Source organism: Contarinia nasturtii, unplaced genomic scaffold, assembly GCF_009176525.2.
Source record: "Contarinia nasturtii isolate CC-2019 unplaced genomic scaffold, AAFC_CNas_1.1 Cnas_scaffold_1037, whole genome shotgun sequence".
Taxonomy (NCBI): Eukaryota; Metazoa; Arthropoda; class Insecta; order Diptera; family Cecidomyiidae; genus Contarinia; species Contarinia nasturtii.
This window is the reverse complement of record NW_022198383.1, coordinates 1,329,770-1,346,842: the sequence shown is the minus strand read 5'-3', so window position 1 is coordinate 1,346,842 and position 17,073 is coordinate 1,329,770. Positions and strand designations below refer to the sequence as shown.

General features: G+C 32.8%; 2 protein-coding genes and 1 long non-coding RNA gene across 3 annotated transcripts; 2 read left to right on the top strand and 1 right to left on the bottom strand.

The window, feature by feature from the left end:
• Positions 1 to 2,546: 2,546 nt before the first annotated feature.
• Positions 2,547 to 7,435, bottom strand: LOC116343833 (transmembrane channel-like protein 5). The gene is made up of 17 exons (XM_031772091.1): positions 6,960 to 7,435; positions 6,364 to 6,457; positions 6,155 to 6,287; positions 5,782 to 6,087; positions 5,578 to 5,713; positions 4,964 to 5,112; positions 4,789 to 4,895; positions 4,475 to 4,668; positions 4,295 to 4,413; positions 4,073 to 4,208; positions 3,732 to 4,001; positions 3,538 to 3,671; positions 3,383 to 3,470; positions 3,234 to 3,319; positions 3,031 to 3,167; positions 2,802 to 2,972; positions 2,547 to 2,732 (listed from the first exon to the last, which is right to left on the bottom strand). The coding sequence occupies exons 1-17, from the start codon at positions 7,311 to 7,313 to the stop codon at positions 2,686 to 2,688; spliced, it is 2,661 nt and encodes an 886-aa protein (XP_031627951.1). The 5' UTR covers positions 7,314 to 7,435; the 3' UTR covers positions 2,547 to 2,685.
• A 1,011-nt stretch (positions 7,436 to 8,446) lies between these two features.
• On the top strand, positions 8,447 to 13,717 carry LOC116343817 (NPC intracellular cholesterol transporter 1 homolog 1b). Its single transcript, XM_031772072.1, has 21 exons — positions 8,447 to 8,542; positions 8,623 to 8,841; positions 8,909 to 9,130; positions 9,193 to 9,233; positions 9,295 to 9,414; positions 9,495 to 9,614; positions 9,679 to 9,838; positions 9,917 to 9,997; positions 10,058 to 10,275; positions 10,339 to 10,637; positions 10,697 to 10,891; positions 10,947 to 11,136; positions 11,200 to 11,625; positions 11,684 to 11,805; positions 11,864 to 11,999; positions 12,068 to 12,231; positions 12,313 to 12,592; positions 12,657 to 12,832; positions 12,906 to 13,137; positions 13,224 to 13,400; positions 13,475 to 13,717. The coding sequence occupies exons 1-21, from the start codon at positions 8,536 to 8,538 to the stop codon at positions 13,592 to 13,594; spliced, it is 3,705 nt and encodes a 1,234-aa protein (XP_031627932.1). The 5' UTR covers positions 8,447 to 8,535; the 3' UTR covers positions 13,595 to 13,717.
• A 580-nt stretch (positions 13,718 to 14,297) lies between these two features.
• On the top strand, positions 14,298 to 15,310 carry LOC116343818. The gene is made up of 2 exons (XR_004201360.1): positions 14,298 to 14,402; positions 14,467 to 15,310. It is a non-coding gene; the product is annotated as an uncharacterized LOC116343818 (long non-coding RNA).
• The last annotated feature ends 1,763 nt before the right edge of the window (positions 15,311 to 17,073 follow it).

Sequence of the window (17,073 nt, the reverse complement as noted above, 5' to 3'; positions counted from 1 at the left end):
ACGAATGTTCAATTTGAATACAATAGGCGAAGTACTCGTTCAACATTCTTATTTAAAGCAAATAAAATTCTATTTTTAAAATATTCTTATTATCGAAATGCACTTTCACTCTTTAACAGTTATCATTATTCACGATGAATAATAATGTAAAAATAGCCCGAACATTCATGAGCCTTATTGATATAATTGGTGAAAAGATGACTAACCAGAATGAGAGTAGAAAAAAGACAACGAAACATTTAATGGAAGATAGAGAGTGCATCAAAATTGACATTAAACTATATCACAAATAAACTATATGTATGTATGATTCATATATGAACCATTGCCAACAAAAACCTACCTATTAACAAAATACGAGGTATTTTTCATCGCAAAGTTTTCATATGTATGAATAATTTATTCATTTTTTTGTAATACTGATCAACGAGGAAATTTTCAATAATTTCTTAATTTAAAAGAGTTGATTTCAAGAAGGAGTACACACAAGAAGTGATGAATTTTCAATTTTACCTTCTGACAGAAGGATTTCAACTATCAAAATTGAATCATTGTTACTGAGTTTGAGGCCTCAATTTGAATTGAATGACATATGTGAAAGAGTTGGGAAAATTCATGGCTTTGTTTGAAAGACTTTCTCTTGAAATGAAGAAAATTTAGAAAAAGGCGTTGAATCTGTTAATCTTCCGAAGTTGCTTTAAACTTTGGTTCTAGGAGGAAATAATCAAACAAACAAGAAAAACTAGCGCTTTTTATCGGCCAAATAAAAGAGACATTTCACATAAACCTTTTGATGTTGTTGTTTTTTTAAATAAAAAAAGTGTAGTTTTCATTTGTCAAATCAAGTAAAGCGAAATAACGATTTAATGTATACGCTTATCAGGTAACACTGAAAATGAGTATAAATAATGCAAACGTCAATATTTTTTTTCATCAAATCCGATCATCGGTGATCAAAGATAGAAGCTGGAAAAATATACAAGTGTAAATTGTTTTATACAACATGAATCGATGCAATTACAAAAATCGGAAGAATCCTATAAATCAGGGTGGGAGTCAAAATATGGCCACCAAAAAATTGAAACTAAATTTACATTCAGATTATTTTGAGCGTTTGGAACTAACACAGCACAATAACCATAATTATTGTGCCGTTCCAATAACGTTACGTCATTTAAGTGAATTGGTTGATGAATTGTTCAAAAAATTTAATGTGAGGAGACGAAGTTTTCAGGCAGATTTATATACGGAAGAGAACAAACAAATTTACAAAAAGGTGTGTTTCTTTTTGGCTGAGATGAAACTGGACTCTGGCACTAATGCATTCTCAAATCGAATGCTGACCATTTAAGTACTTGTAAAGATTTCACTTATTTTTCCATGCACTTACCACGCAAATTTCCATACCCGCTTGCTCTTTATTTGAATTCGATTGGGCGTTTCAAAAACAAATCAATAAATTACGTTCCCGTTCCAGCAATAACTGAGAACCATATTGTTGATGCATGTTACAGTTGCATGCCGTGCAAGTTTATCAATGTATTAAATCAGTTGGCCAACGGCGTTGAAACCGAGAAAGTTCCAGTTACAGCACAGGAATCCTTGAAGTCACTTCCGGCTATTAAATGGGAGAAAATCAAAAATGAAACTCAAATTCGGCTAGCGCCCGAAAGCGTAGAATTTTGGCTGAAGCCAAGGGCAGATGACACAACAGAAGATCAGGCTCGTGAACTGAATATTACACGTAACGATTTCAATACCTTTGACACAATAAACAATTCCTTAATGCACTATCCCGGAATATTGACCGATTGTCATATGAGTAATGGCGAAGGGAATGCTAGTCAATTGGTTCGTTTTGATAAGCGCAGTTCACAAGACTATTGCCATTGGTATACTATGCATGGCGTTCCAGACGATTGCAAGAAGCTTGGGATTGCATTTGGATTTGGACACTTTGAAGAAACTATTCAACCATCTATAGCAGTTGGCAATATATTGACGGCCCACACACGTGGTGAAAGTGACATTTCAGAATTTATGCGTGTTTTGTTGCAACCAATTATAGATATAAAAGTCAAATATGATTATTCATCAGATTCTGATTAAAATCTTTAGTTGTGGCCAGTAAATCAGGAATGCTAGACTTTAAAATAAATAAAATACATAAAGTGTTAACCTTCATACTGGAATATTTGAACATTTGGTGGCCAATCGGAATCATTTCTTTCAAGATTTCTTTTGAACTACAAAAAAACTGGAAAAATAAAATAATTTATGGTTTGTGTTAATGCAAACAAAAGCCAAAATCCATTCTAAATTTCCAGTGATAAACATCTTTCGAACCAGTATATCGTTTGATTACTAAAAGCTTATTCTACTAAGCTTATTTTACTAAGTGATCGAAACGATTAAAAAAATGTATTTTGATTTGATTTTAAGTAATATTCTTTAATAAAATATTTCAAACATTTTGTGACTATATCACATATACAAATATTAAGAGATATGTATTCTTTTTAAATAATTTAAATATTAACATGTGTTCACAACCTGAACCAAATTCAATAAAACTATAGAAAACAATAACGTAAATTCAGTTGCTCAACTATTCTATCTTTGTAAAAGCAGATAAAATCGAAATTTAAGTAACAATCGAAGAAAATATTATTGCTGATTTGAAGTCTATTCAAAAGTTGATGATCGTCGTTTTCGTATGGTTTTTTCTATACCTATGGAACAAAATGGATTATTATTCGTAAATAGTCGAATGGCAGCAATTTTGTCCATCATATTATTACCCTTGTTAGTCAATCTTCCGTTGAACCGCGCTTTTCTATATTTTTGATGATGGTCATCGTCTTCGATTGGTACCGAAGAATTGCCGTTCACTTGATCGGCGAATAAGTTTCCGTTTTTCTTGTGTAGTTTAAGTAATTGCGATTGGTTCATGAAATCATCCAGAAGCCACTCTGTAAGAAAATATTTGCATTTAATCTTTTAAGAAACAAATTCACCCTCTCCATTTACCATTGTTTTGAGTTATCCGTGTTATGTTGGCCAACAAGAATTCTTTATCTTTGGCTTCTGTGTAAAGCATTTGTTTGAGCAATTTCACCATTTCAATGCGAGCCCTTGATTTCGAACGCAAATAGTAGACGAGCACACTGACACAATGTAAAAAACCGATTAGTTAAAATATGTATAGTGGCAACATTCACAAGTAAAATTACCATAAAGTCAATAAAAGCAATCCAATGGCAGCGGGTCGAAGAAGAAACATGAAAAATTGATAGAAAAAGTGATCTTCAAATGAATTCTGAAAATAAAAAAAAAAGATGTTAGCAATAAAATTTGATGGTTGTATCTATCTCTGTGTTACCCCTCTGAGACCCAAAATATCCTCACGAAGAACGTAAAACATGGAAATGCGATTTCGGAAAGGTCCACACGTTTTACTAACGGTCATTCTAAAACAATAAAATATGTGTTCAACCATATTATCTCTTGATAATTTTACAATTCCATTGAACTTACTGAGTCAAGACATATAGTGCAATGACAATCACAATTGTCAAGGATACAAATATCATCGCCAAAAATAGTGTAAAGGTTTGTGAAGAACGCCAAAGTTTCGAAGGCGGTTTACAAAAGTTAATCAATACCATTTTCTGTAAGAATAATTTATTTTTTATTAATAAAGAACTCAATTTTTTTCCATCAAAATTTACCTTCAAATAAAAGGTCGCAACCATTTTCAAAACAATGACAGCTGCAAGTGGTGGCGAGAAAAAGATTCCGATCCACAGAAGTGTTTGATTGAAAATCAGAGCCAGACAACCTCGTGATATATTGAACTCAGACAGTCCGATATTGGACCACAGATGTTTGTAAATCAAAAATCGAATTAAACGAAATACTGAACCAATGCAAACGACAATCACAAATTCAATTAGTATAAGACGATAAATACATTGAGCGAAATAAGTCTCCCAGCAATTCTGTCAAAAAAATATTTGTTAAACTCTTCTCCATCAGAAGTTGCAAGATTATTTTCGATAAATATGAATACCTTTTCGCCTGAATTCGTCAACCAAAACCAAGCCAACGAACTGATTGTAACAATGTTCAATAAATAATTACGAACTAGTGCTATATGCAGTTGAGATCGAGGCGACCTGTACATTCGAACGATCTTGATTTCCAGACTGGAAGCAAAAATGATGAACGAAAAATTGACATGCATTTTATATGTATAAAAGAAAGGTGTAGCGTATTCGATATGTATACATACGATCCTAAACACTCGAAGAGGAATTGACACAGTAAAATTAGAAGTACCGCAATTACAGGAATAAATAACGGGGTGTTCTCAATATAAGTCGTATAAAAATCACCATTGTCACCGAAATACTATAAAATTGAACGGAAATATAGTGATAAGACAATTGGAGGCACAACAAATGACACAAACCTCTGTGATATCTTTCAAGAAAACTATCGAACTGCCGATGACGATCAGAATAAAGATAACAAATATCCAAATCACACATGACACCATATAACTGCACATTTTATGCTGAATCGACAGGGAATATTCGTTATCATATATTTGGTTCACGATTGACTTCAGCTCAATATAAATATTGTGATGTTTCATTTCAGCCGCTGCAAACATAAAGAAAGGCAATTAATTTATTTTAAGGATCATATACAATCTATTGACACATTACTTGCTTCGCGGTATATTTCGCAGTGCAAATTTCTTAAATTTGCTTTAAATGTTACCTTTTTGATTTGAAATTGCCAGATCCCAAGAGCAAAACAGTTTGTGCGCTCGTAAAACTTCGCCGCCGGATGTTGCTATGAATGACTTTCGATAAGATTCAGCCGTACTGAAAGTATCAATGAATCAATTGATATAATAGTATGAATGGAGTCATCATCAAAGCAGCATATTTACGTTATTGAGAATGTGATGAATGTTAGAGCATAAAAACAAACCATCGTCATTAAATAGGCAAATGGTAGACTGTACGTACTGAAACCATACAGTTTTATTCTCTGATCAGTGTATGCTCCATAGAACAACGTTGAATTCTCTAGTGAACCCTGCAATGTGCAAAAAGAATGTCAGTTATGTTCATTGAGACCCGTGACAAAAACACCGACAACATTTATGCATCCAAAATACGGGATAAACAAAACGGTTCACCTGGAAATTGTACCATGATAGATGAACATGTAAAGCATTTGCAATGTTTTACTACTATGGATGGGTGTAAATATATTTACAATGTTCAACTTGCATGGTTCAAGGTCGGTAATGTTATCAAAGTCATGCAAATATATCTACTACAAAACTGAACATCGAGCTGAATAAGTGTTCGTTTTCATTCGTTACCTGTTCCAATTGCATTTGATTTCTAAGTGTCTATTTGTGCACATGATTTTAATGCAAGTGTGAAAGCTGGCTTCAGACAAAATAAACATTGTGAAAAATTTGTGTTCGAAAGCGTTTCTTACGGTCAAAATAATTTATTTGAAAAAAAAAAAAATCAAGTGAAATATACTTGCCTCTGCCGTAATGATATCGAGAACACTGATTTCATCGTTCTTTAGCTCATCCACATTAGTTGCATGTGATCTTGGAGATACTGCATCATCTCTTTGCTGGAAGTAATCACCCAACATTTGCGGGAAGACTATGAATCTATTTTTTTTTTAAAAAAAGGTCAAATTAATTTGCATCAAGTGTGACGTCGAGATAAACGCGCTTACATGAATGTAATGGCCATGAGAAATAGGTTAACAATGAAGAGCAAACGAAAAAAACGAAAATACGTCTGAACACTAGCGCCAAAAGTGCCTTCAATTTCCTTCAATGAATCATTCCATACATTTAGATTTCGCATGAAACTACGAACTATCAGTTTACACTGGGTCGAACACAGGCCGAAGAAGTGCAGTGCTCTTTTCCATCGATTCATTCCTATTCTTTGGCTTCTTTCTTTTACAATCAGCGTCACTCTTGCTTTGATTTGACGTTTAACAGACAGTGTTTGTGGAAGAGATTGCATTATTTTGCTGAAAATGGACGGACGGAGTTTGTTAAAAGAGAATGGCTTTTCATAATTTTAAGGATTGAACTTACTTTCGCATTTGCGCCGCTGTTGCACTGTCCTCCATTAAGTAATCATATTGCTCTATTTCTTGCACAAATTGTTCAAAGTCCGATTCATCATCCACAATGCGATGCAGTTGACCATCCATAGATAGCGTACGTACTATTTTGTAAAAAGAATGAAAAGCAAAAAAGGTGATTAAATGCATCTAAATTGTACATGTGAACACATTACTTACACTTTTGTAAACGCGATGGCATCATATTGATGGTTGGTAATCGGTTTCGTGCCTTGGAAGCATTTGTTAGAGACTGAGACCATCTTCGAACATTCTAAAAGTTCAAAGAAATATTAAAATATCAAATCAATATTATGAATGAAAAAAATCGGTCATTTTAGTATTTCATTTATGTATCTCTTCTTCAATAAAAACTTTATGGGATTTTTCGTTTTTCCATGATTTTTTTTTCGACAAACGAATACTAGTCTAAAGCAGACATTAGGTTTAAGCTATGGATAATAGCGGCTGCTATTTCATAGCTGCTATTCATAGGCGCTATTTATCTCGTTTTAATGCATTCATGCATATAGTGCGTTATTTTCTACATCTCTCTCGTACTCACATTCAAATGTACAAAAGAATAGTAGGCTATGATATTCCTACTCGGTGTTACACACAGCACACGAATTGAATAGCGCCTATGAATAGCACCTATAAAATAGCAGCCGCTATATGCATAGCTCGAGCCTAATGTCTGGTCTAAAGTTTAATATTGTCAATTACAATTTTTTTTAGTGCCATGTTATTGTTATATGATATAATGATGTACATACACCTCTAGAAGCATTCGATGAATTCAAATTGCCTGGGCTCAGTGATCGTATGGCAGATATTCGACGGTTTATTGCATTATTATTGTCGTTGTTATTTATGAAGGATGTATCGATCTCTTCATCGGAATCACCCGGTAGCTTCACAGTTCTATACATTCTTGATGCCTCCGATTCGGTGGATGGCGATGATGTTATAATTACGGGAATTTCAAAAAAAACATCTTGTCCACTATCATTTTTCGATTCATTCATAATTCGTTTATTTTGATTTTTATCTAACACACATTCAATCACACAACCAATCGACTTATTCTGTCTACTTTTAAGTAATAATTTCGTCTCACTAGCGGTCATTGGTAATAAAAATTTACAAAACTATTCATTTTGAAATAATTAAAGCATAATATATATATATATGTTTTTAATGTTATAAAGGCACTATAATTTACAGTATTAAATTTCTGTTTCGAGAAATGTTTTTGGGTGATTAAATGAAAATATAGTGAAATTGACATAAGTCAATTGACAGGACGTGACGTTTGTATACTGAGAATGACGTTTCGTTCAGTTTGTTACCGAAACATTTTAAGTGAACGTTCAAATTTGAAATTTACCGTTTGGAAGAAATGTGAAAACTACACTTTTAATATGAATCTCCCCTTGAATGATCACAATATTTTTTGCTTAATATTTTTAATTTGGATTTGGTGATGGTGACCACCAAAGTGATAAACGTATTTAAATTTCAATGTCGTCACAGTATACTGAATGATATAGAAAAGGTGCCAAGAATATTCGTCTCATCTTTAAAATATTATTTTTTTCGTCCATACAAATGCACATTTTAATGAATGTTTGGAATCGACAGCCGCTATTGAAAAAAAAATCGCTATCCCGTTCAATTTTATGATGCCAACCCATTTTCCACTAACTGATTAGATTTTCAACAAATTAACCGATTTCATTTTGATATTTATATCTCTAATTAACATAAAGATAAGAATTGAATGAAACAGTAAAAATTTACCCCAAATGCCATCTGCGACGATGATTTATTGGCACCGCCGGAAATACTTTTTGTTTAAAAAAAACCTATAAAAGCGTAAAATGAATCATGAGAATAAATGATATATCAAAGTTCCTTATCTCGCATTCATATTAGCTTACATCGTTGATTTTCATAAACATTGTATCAACTTCAATATTTGTGTCCAATTGGTTACATTTAAAAACGAAAAACAACAAACACTGATGATTACCGCCTCATTGAAAATTGCACACCTGTTTCATCAACAGTCTCAAGTGATCACATTTTTGCCCTTATCACATTCTTACGATATATATTTATACAATCGATAAGATTTGTATTCCACATTGTTCATGTCCACTTAATGAATTGATTTGATAAGTTTTGCAGCTGTGCCATTTTATTCGGAAAAGGTATTATGCGATTGAAAAAAGCAATTGTCTTTCATTTCGTTGTTTCAAAGTGATCAAAAACCACCTTATCGGATTTAGTGTGAAATTTTCGTTTTTTTTTCTCTAGAAATAGTACTTTTTATGTGATATATTCAAGATGTGTGGTACGGATTCGTAATTTTTTTTTTTTAATTCATAATAAAGTGTTCTTCCCAATTCTAATTTGAATTTTTTTTTCGGCCAGTCCTCCGTATATTTGTAGTTTTGTTAAGTTTATTGGTAGTGGCATTTGCTAGCGATGGGCATTGCATTTGGCATGGAGTTTGCAAGGTATATGAAGAAGGTCCTTTTAAAAAGGCATTCAATTGCCCATATGATGGACCTGGTAAGCCTCTTGATGATGAAGCAGCACGGAAAATTTTGTCGGATCGATGCCCCGAACTTTTTGAAAATGATAAAAATGGTAAAATTAAACAATCCTAATGAAAATCATCAGAAACGAGATAACATTTCGTTTAATTTCATCGTAGAGTCGCAGTTATTTTGTTGTAATGCTGAAATGGTTCAAATTATGGAAAATAATTTTAAACTGTTCAGCAGTATGTTTGGTCGATGTTCATCGTGTTTGAAGAATTTTCAAAAATCCATTTGCGCACTAAATTGTTCACCAAAACATAGTCAATTTTTGGATCCCTATATAGTCGATATTGAAACTTATAATGAAACTGGTTATAAAACAGGCGATGAAAAGGGTAAGTATACCTTAAAAAATACTTTATCATATTTAAAGTAAAAGTGTGCGATTTATTTGTAGATAAATACATAAATGCGGTCGACTTTTACATGAGTGAAGAGGTTCGTCAATATAAATTTTCAAAAATATTCTGAATAAAGTAATAACAACTAATATTTTTAGTATATTGAAGGAGTTTTCAATAGTTGTAAGGGTATTGTTATGCCATCTACTGGACAGTATGTTTTGGATATGGGTACATGTGGTCTGTATGACTCAAAAACATGTACTGCAAAAAGATGGGTTTGTTCTGTTCTCTATTCAATAGTAACAAAGTACATTGATGGTCCTAAATATTTTATAAATCTTTGTTCGTTCTTCAGTATGAATTTATGGGTGATGCAGAAAATAATCCGTTTGTTCCCTTTCAATTAAATTACAAGTTCGATAATGCGGAACGTGCGTTCCGAACAGATACAAAAAAGTGCAATGAAGCATATGACGTAAGCATAATCTCAAGTATCCTCCTTTTGGACCCTTTTAATTTTTAATTTTTTTTTTTTTCAGAGTTCAGTACCTTGTTCATGCGTAGACTGTAGTTTGTCATGTCCTACAAACGAAAAAGATCCTGGTGAAACAGTGGAACCTGAAAATCCTTTTGTTCGAACATTGTACGTAGTTATAATTGTATTTTTATGTTCATTCCTCGTGCTATTTCTTATACCAGGTTGGTTTTCTAAATGAATATTACACCTTATCATCTTTCCGTTTAACCAAACGATCTAAAAATGTCTATCCAATACAGCATCCAAATTTCCAAAGTGTATCGCAGGTACACCGAAAGTAGATAAATTGCTTACAATTGCTTTTCGACATTGGGGAAAATGTGAGTCTTTGATCACACTTTTAGTTTGAATCAATATAATGTTATTTTTGTCAATTTCAGTTTTTACCAGTTATCCATTAATGACGCTAATTGTTTGCATCATAATCATACCTTTGATTAGTGTCGGTGTATTTTTTATGAAAATAACCACTGATCCCGTCGAACTATGGGCTGCTCCACACAGTCGATCACGACAGGAAAAAGATTTCTTCGATAATACATTTGGTCCATTCTATCGAACGGCACAGATTTATATCAAACCAACTGATTCCAAATATGTAAAGAACGTTCATTGGTTTTAAACATTGAAATGCAAAGCGATTGATTTGTTAATATTTCAGATTACACATGACACAAAATCTGGAACACTCAATTTTGGTCCGGCATTCAATAAACCCTTTTTGGAAGCTGTATTTCAATTACAACAATCCATTGAACAAATTGGAAAAAACGAGTATGGATTGGAAAAAATTTGCTTTGCCCCAATGACGGCTGCCAATGAAAAACCGTCCACAACATCACAATGTGTGGTTCAATCATTATTCGGTTATTTTGAAAATAAAATGGAGAAATTTAATAAAACAGAGGATATAGAGGGATTTACTGTGAACTATTTAAATCAGTTAGACAAATGTATGGGGTGAGTGATTAGATGTAACAATGTCTGAAATCGACTCTAAATAAAATTCTTTAATTTAGTAATCCGTATGATGTAAGTTGTTTTGGACCATACGGTGGCCCAATTGACCCCGCAATTGCTTTGGGAGGCTATAAAAAACCGGGTTCAGGTGAATCGATCGATTATAAACTATCAACTGGTGTGATTATTTCGTATATAATCAACAATTCGAAGGATAAGGAGAAATTAAAACCTGCGCTAGAATGGGAAAAGAAGTAAGTTTAGAATCAGAGAAATAATAAGATAATTATTATATCGATTAAATTGTAGTTTTATAAACTTTCTAAAAAACTTCTCATCGGAGCATATGGACATTGCATACTCAGCTGAACGATCAATTGAAGATGCTATTGATGAGTTATCACAAGGTGAAACATACACAGTCATCATAAGCTACAGTGTTATGTTTATCTATGTTGCAATTGCGTTAGGAAATTTCAAAAATTTTGGAACCATTTTGGTATTTATTCATAATAATGTTGATCTTGGAAGATATTATTAAAATTGACTCTCTTCTCTATAGCTTTATTCGAAATTTACACTCGCAATCGGAGGAATTGTAATCGTTCTGTCATCGGTCGCCTGTAGTTTGGGAATTTTTGGATTCTTAGACTTGCCCACGACAATGTTGACCATTGAAGTAATTCCATTTTTGGTTTTGGCCGTTGGCGTTGATAATTTATTCATTTTGGTTCATGCATATCAACGTCTTGATGTAAAAAAATATACGTCATCAAGTGATGCAGTCGCTGATGCACTGGCTGAAGTTGGACCATCTATATTGCTTACGGCAATCTCACAAGCCAGCTGCTTTGGAATCGGATCACTCAACGAAATGCCGGCCGTTAAAACATTTGCCTTATATGCAACCGTTGCTATATGCTTTAATTTCTTATTACAAATTACTGCCTTCATAGCATTGATGACCATTGATATGATTCGATATAATGTAAGTAGAATATGGTGGACATTTATTTGAAAATAACAAAAACAATATTTCGTTGTAGAATGATCGTTTAGATATATTGTGTTGCATTCGGAGCTCGAAAAACAATGACGACGTACCGATAAAAAGCTGCTTGAAATCAGTATTTGAAACGATTTGCACGACAAACCTTCTTAAAAACAAGTAAGGCTTTAGTAATTTTAGGGTTTTAAATGAGATGTACCAGCGTTTCTTTCTGTAGGATATTTAAAACCATCATAATAGTATTGTTCACAATTGTAACGGGTGCTTCGATATATGTTATTCCGAAAATTGAAATTGGATTAAATCAACAATTGACCATGTCAACAGATTCCCATGTTTATAAATATTTTAATGTAAATATCTATATATATAGGCTTCAAGCAAAATCAAATTGATTTCATAATAAAAACACCAATTTCAGGTTATGAATGAGCTATTGGCAATGGGACCACCAGTATATTTTGTGCTGAGCACGTCTCTGAACATGAGTCTAATTTACAATCAAGATTTAATATGCGGAGGTCAAAAATGCAACGAAGATTCAATTATAACTAAATTGTATATGGCATCAATGAATTCCGACGTGTATGTTGCAAGCACAAATCAAAATTAACTAATATATATGATTATAATCAATTGACATTAATCTTCAATTAAATAATTCAGAACAAAACTGGCAAAACCACCATCGTCGTTCATAGATGACTATTTTGATTGGTTGAGTGTAGAAACGTGTTGTAAAATTGATCAAGACAATCAGTTTTGTCCCAGTGATAGTACAAATAGATCTTGTAGAGAATGTACAAGAGGATTTGATGAAGAGTATGATTTGTTGGGAGTAAAACGACCGAACGTGGAAACATTTGAACAGTTTTTGGTAAAATTCTTCCTCAAAGATATCCCAACTGCAAATTGTGCAAAAGCCGGAAAACCATCGTATGCAAATGTTAGCAACCATACAATAAATGCAATGGTTAAAATACTGATTCAATTCAATTTAATTTTTTTAGGCCGTTAATATTTCATACGATCAACATTTAACGAATGTATATTTCATGAGCTATCATACAACCGTTGCCACGTCCAATGACTTTATCGCCGCACTTAGAGAGGCCAGAAAAATTGGAGACGAAATTCAAAATGAAATTTCAACACTTGACGAATCGACTAAATTTTTTCCATACAGGTAAAACCAGTCGTCTTTATGTACGAAAATTTACAACAAAACCAACACCAACCACAAATTCCAATGTTTACAGCATTTTCTACGTTTTCTATGAGCAATATTTAACTATTTGGCAAGATACATTATTTTCTTTGGGCATTTCATTGGCAACCATTTTTGCTGTTTCTTTCATTTTAACTGGTTTTGATTTTATTGCTGCAGCCGTTATACTTCTGGTCGTTTCACTCATTCTAATTAATATGGGTGGCATGATGTGGATATGGAACATTTCTTTGAATGCCATTTCTTTAGTTAATTTGGTTGTGGTATGTATTACAAAAGAAACTGAGAAAAAATGTAATTGATTAACGATGAGAAAATCCAGAGAACTAACGCTGATTTCATTTTATAGTCCATTGGAATTGGTGTTGAGTTTGTTTCGCATATAGTACGAGCCTTTTGCAAAGCAGACGGTTCGAATGTAGAACGAGCTAATGAAGCTATTTGCAAAATGGGTGGCAGTGTCTTATCAGGAATTACGCTTACAAAATTTTCAGGCATTTTAGTCTTAGCATTCGCCAAATCACAAGTAAGTCTGGCGTGGTATGAAAATAACATAAAATTTGAAAAACAATGTTATGGCTGCATTTTTTCTCTCAACAGATATTCCGAATCTTTTACTTTCGCATGTACTTGGGTATCGTTGTAATTGGTGCAGTGCATGGATTGATTCTATTGCCTATCCTATTAACTATTTTTGGACCTCTACCAAGACAAACATAGTCGATAGAAGAAAAAAAAACTTTCGCACGCACTTCACCACCACTGGAAATGCGACGAAAAGTTTTGAATGTAAAAAAATCATTTTCATCATCAATAATCTCATCAAAATAAATATTAAAAATAAATGCCTAATAATTTAACAGAGTTTCCTTTGCTTGATCAATGATCATCAACTTTTGTTGAAATTGTAAATTTTTTCAGTAGATTTGAATTTGCAGAGCAAAATTGTTGTCATAAACTCTCATAATCAGCTAGCATATTTATCCATTTTACGAACTTTGGTAAAAAGTCGTTGCTATTACAATACCGTCGCAAATAATCTATTAATGCGTTCAAAAGGACCTGAATACACCCTGAACAAATACATACGTACTTTTCAAATGCATCAATAGATGTATTCGATATTTAAAAGTCGTGAGTTGTATTCCAGTACAGTTTCAGATTTCAAATAGTAAACTAAGAACACTCTAAAACAGCCATCGCAAAACAACAACATGTATTGATGAAAAATCTATACCAAGCGGTGAAGATGAGCAGTGTTTGTTCTCCGAAAGACAGCGGGAATTCAGTTTTAAACTACTGAAAACGATCAACAAATGCAAAAAAGGGAAAATTTGATCTTATCACCGTACAGCATTGATCGTGTTTTGGTGCTTCCAATAAAACAAAAAGCAGCTTAGAGAAGCTTCTGTGTTTAAAGAATGTCGACAAAGAGACAGTGGCTCGTTCGTTCAAAACTAAATGATTATGAAAAAGTTGAATTTGTTTCTGCCGATAAAACTTTTGTGTTCAATAATATCGCGTTGAAGTAAGTTTTTTCATTCAATTTACTTTTCATTATTATCATTGATTAAAATGTACTTTTTTTGCAGTGGACCAATTAGAAATTTGTTCAAAGAAGATATAGAAACATACATTGAGAAGATGGATTTTAAAAACAACACTGAAAATAGTCGCATTGCTATCAATGAGTTTATTGAAAATACCACCAAAAACGAAATTAAAAATATGCTAAAGCCAGGAACAATTAATAAATTAACTGGCATGGTTCTGGTGAATGCTTCCTACTTCAAGGGTGGTTGGATAAATCCATTCTGCCTGCACAACACTCAAAGAGAACGATTTCATGGATATAACGATAGTTGGGTTGAAATGATGCACAAACGCCAGTGCTGAGTCGATTGAACGTTGAGTCGATTTTCGCGTGAATAATTTGATAAGACAGCAGAGAAATTATTATATAATGATTGGAAAGAGATTGATGTTAAACTCCCGAAAATGTCATTCGAACAAAATTTGGATATGAAAAAGGTATAGACGAATATTAAACTGACTCATATGAAGCGCACACATTCAATTATTTGTGTTTATATCTTGGATCATGAAAAAAATGGGTGCCAAACATTTATTTTGCGACGAATCACCGGATATTTCCGATTTCGCGACAACTCCTTTGGAAGTCGATGGGATATTTCACAGTGCCAAAATTGAAGTTGATGAGAAAGGAACAAAGGCGGCAGCAAGTACTGTACAATTACTTTTCCACTACTCCACAAAGCCTATTCATTTTTTTCTTTTGTGACTAAAGTGAACCTCGAGCGTATTAAACTGTTTTAATTTTAATCCGAACAATTTTGTATGTCCATTCATCACTCTTTTCTGTATCTAATTCAAACTTCCATGGAGTATTTTTTTAAATATAGAAAAACAAAAATATATATTGTTTAATTTTATTATTTAGAGATGCGTATAAACAAATTTTGCTAATTCTTTTGATATTAAAATATAAGAACTACCCATATTATTTTGCTTACCAATAAAATAATCTTTAAATTACTATAATAAGAGTGCGAACTAAAAAAGTGTTAAGAATTCGTTAAAAAATGATTTAAATGGTAAGTCATAAGATAAGATCAGTTAAAATTTTGTAAGATTCGCGTTTTCTTATTGCCGTGTCCGATTTCAATTTCATGCATTTTTTGTATGATTACATATCACTTGCACTGACATATCTAGTCAAACATTTAGCATTTGTGTGTCACACTCTTTATTCGGTATCAATTGACAAAATTTAAGTACATTTACGGACAAAATTGCTTGAATTTCATTAGGTATATTGCTATTTAATGACAATCATTATGTTTTGATAGAGATAACAAAAATTTCAATTTGTCACGTATCTAAACGTAAAATGTGAAGGAAGAACACAAATTTGGTCTTTTTTTATTCTAAATAGTAAGTAGTAGAGAGGCCAGAAAATTGGAGACGATATCCAAAATGAAATTTCAACACTTGACGAATCGGCCAAATTTTTTCCATACAGGTAAAACCAGTCGTCTTTATGTACGAAAATTTACAACAACACCAACACCAACCACAAATTCCAATGTTTACAGCATTTTCTACGTTTTCTATGAGCAATATTTAACTATTTGGCAAGATACATTATTTTCGTTGGGCATTTCATTGGCAAATATTTTTGCTGTTTCGTTCATTTTAACTGGTTTTGATTTTATTGCTGCAGTCGTTATACTTCTGGTCGTTTCACTCATTCTAATTAATATGGGTGGCATGATGTGGATATGGAACATTTCTTTGAATGCCATTTCTTTAGTTAATTTGGTTGTGGTATGTATTACAAAAACTGAGAAAAAATGTAATCGATTTACGATGAGAGAATCCAGAGAACTAACACTGATTTCATTTTTTTAGTCCATTGGAATTGGTGTTGATTTTCGAAGCAAACGGGCCGAATGTAGAACGAGCTAATGAAGCTATTTGCAAAAATAATTGCTATTTGCAATAATTTGGCGGCAGTTTTTTATCAGGAATTACGCTTACAACATTTTCAGGCATTTTAGTCTTAGCATTCGCCAAATCACAAGTAAGTCCGACGTGATTTGAAAATAACATAAAATTTGAAAAACAATGTCATGGCTGCATTTTTTCTCTCAACAGATATTCCGAATCTTTTACTTCCGCATGTACTTGGGTATCGTTGTAATTGGTGCAGTGCATGGATTGATTCTATTGCCTATCTTATTAACTATTTTTGGACCTCTACATAGTCGAAGAAGTCGAAGACATACATAGTCGAAGAAAAAAGAAACTTTTGCACTGGAAATGCGACGAAAAGTTTTGAATGTAAAAAAAATCATTTTCATCATCAATAATCTCATCAAAATAAATATTAAAAATAAATGCCTAATCATTTAACAGAGTTTCCTTTGCTTGCTTCTTTTTTTTAAATCTGGCAATTATTGCCCGATGGTAATACTATTCGCTTTTCACATTCGGTACAATGTACTGTATTGTTGTTGTGTTTTTATCATTTTGATTGACTGTACTCGTTAGGTTCGTAGTTTCATCAACCTCTCTTTCTATTTGAGCATACGGTGAATGCGTGTGCACCCATACACACACACGCACGCCCGATAGCTGCTATTTTGTGTATTGGTGTTTTGCAATTTCCATGCTGT

Bases quoted from the DNA above. Each gene is read 5' to 3' on its own strand.
- LOC116343833 (XM_031772091.1), bottom strand. From the start codon at position 7,313: ATGACCGCTAGTGAGACGAAATTATTACTTAAAAGTAGACAGAATAAG. The intron at 4,414-4,474 runs GTTTGTGTCATT...TCAATTTTATAG, and splicing joins TCTTGAAAGATATCACAGAG to TATTTCGGTGACAATGGTGA. The intron at 3,471-3,537 runs GTAAGTTCAATG...TTATTGTTTTAG, and splicing joins GCACTATATGTCTTGACTCA to AATGACCGTTAGTAAAACGT.
- LOC116343817 (XM_031772072.1), top strand. The intron at 9,615-9,678 runs GTAAGCATAATC...TTTTTTTTTCAG, and splicing joins AGTGCAATGAAGCATATGAC to AGTTCAGTACCTTGTTCATG. The intron at 11,137-11,199 runs GTATTTATTCAT...TCTTCTCTATAG, and splicing joins AAAATTTTGGAACCATTTTG to CTTTATTCGAAATTTACACT.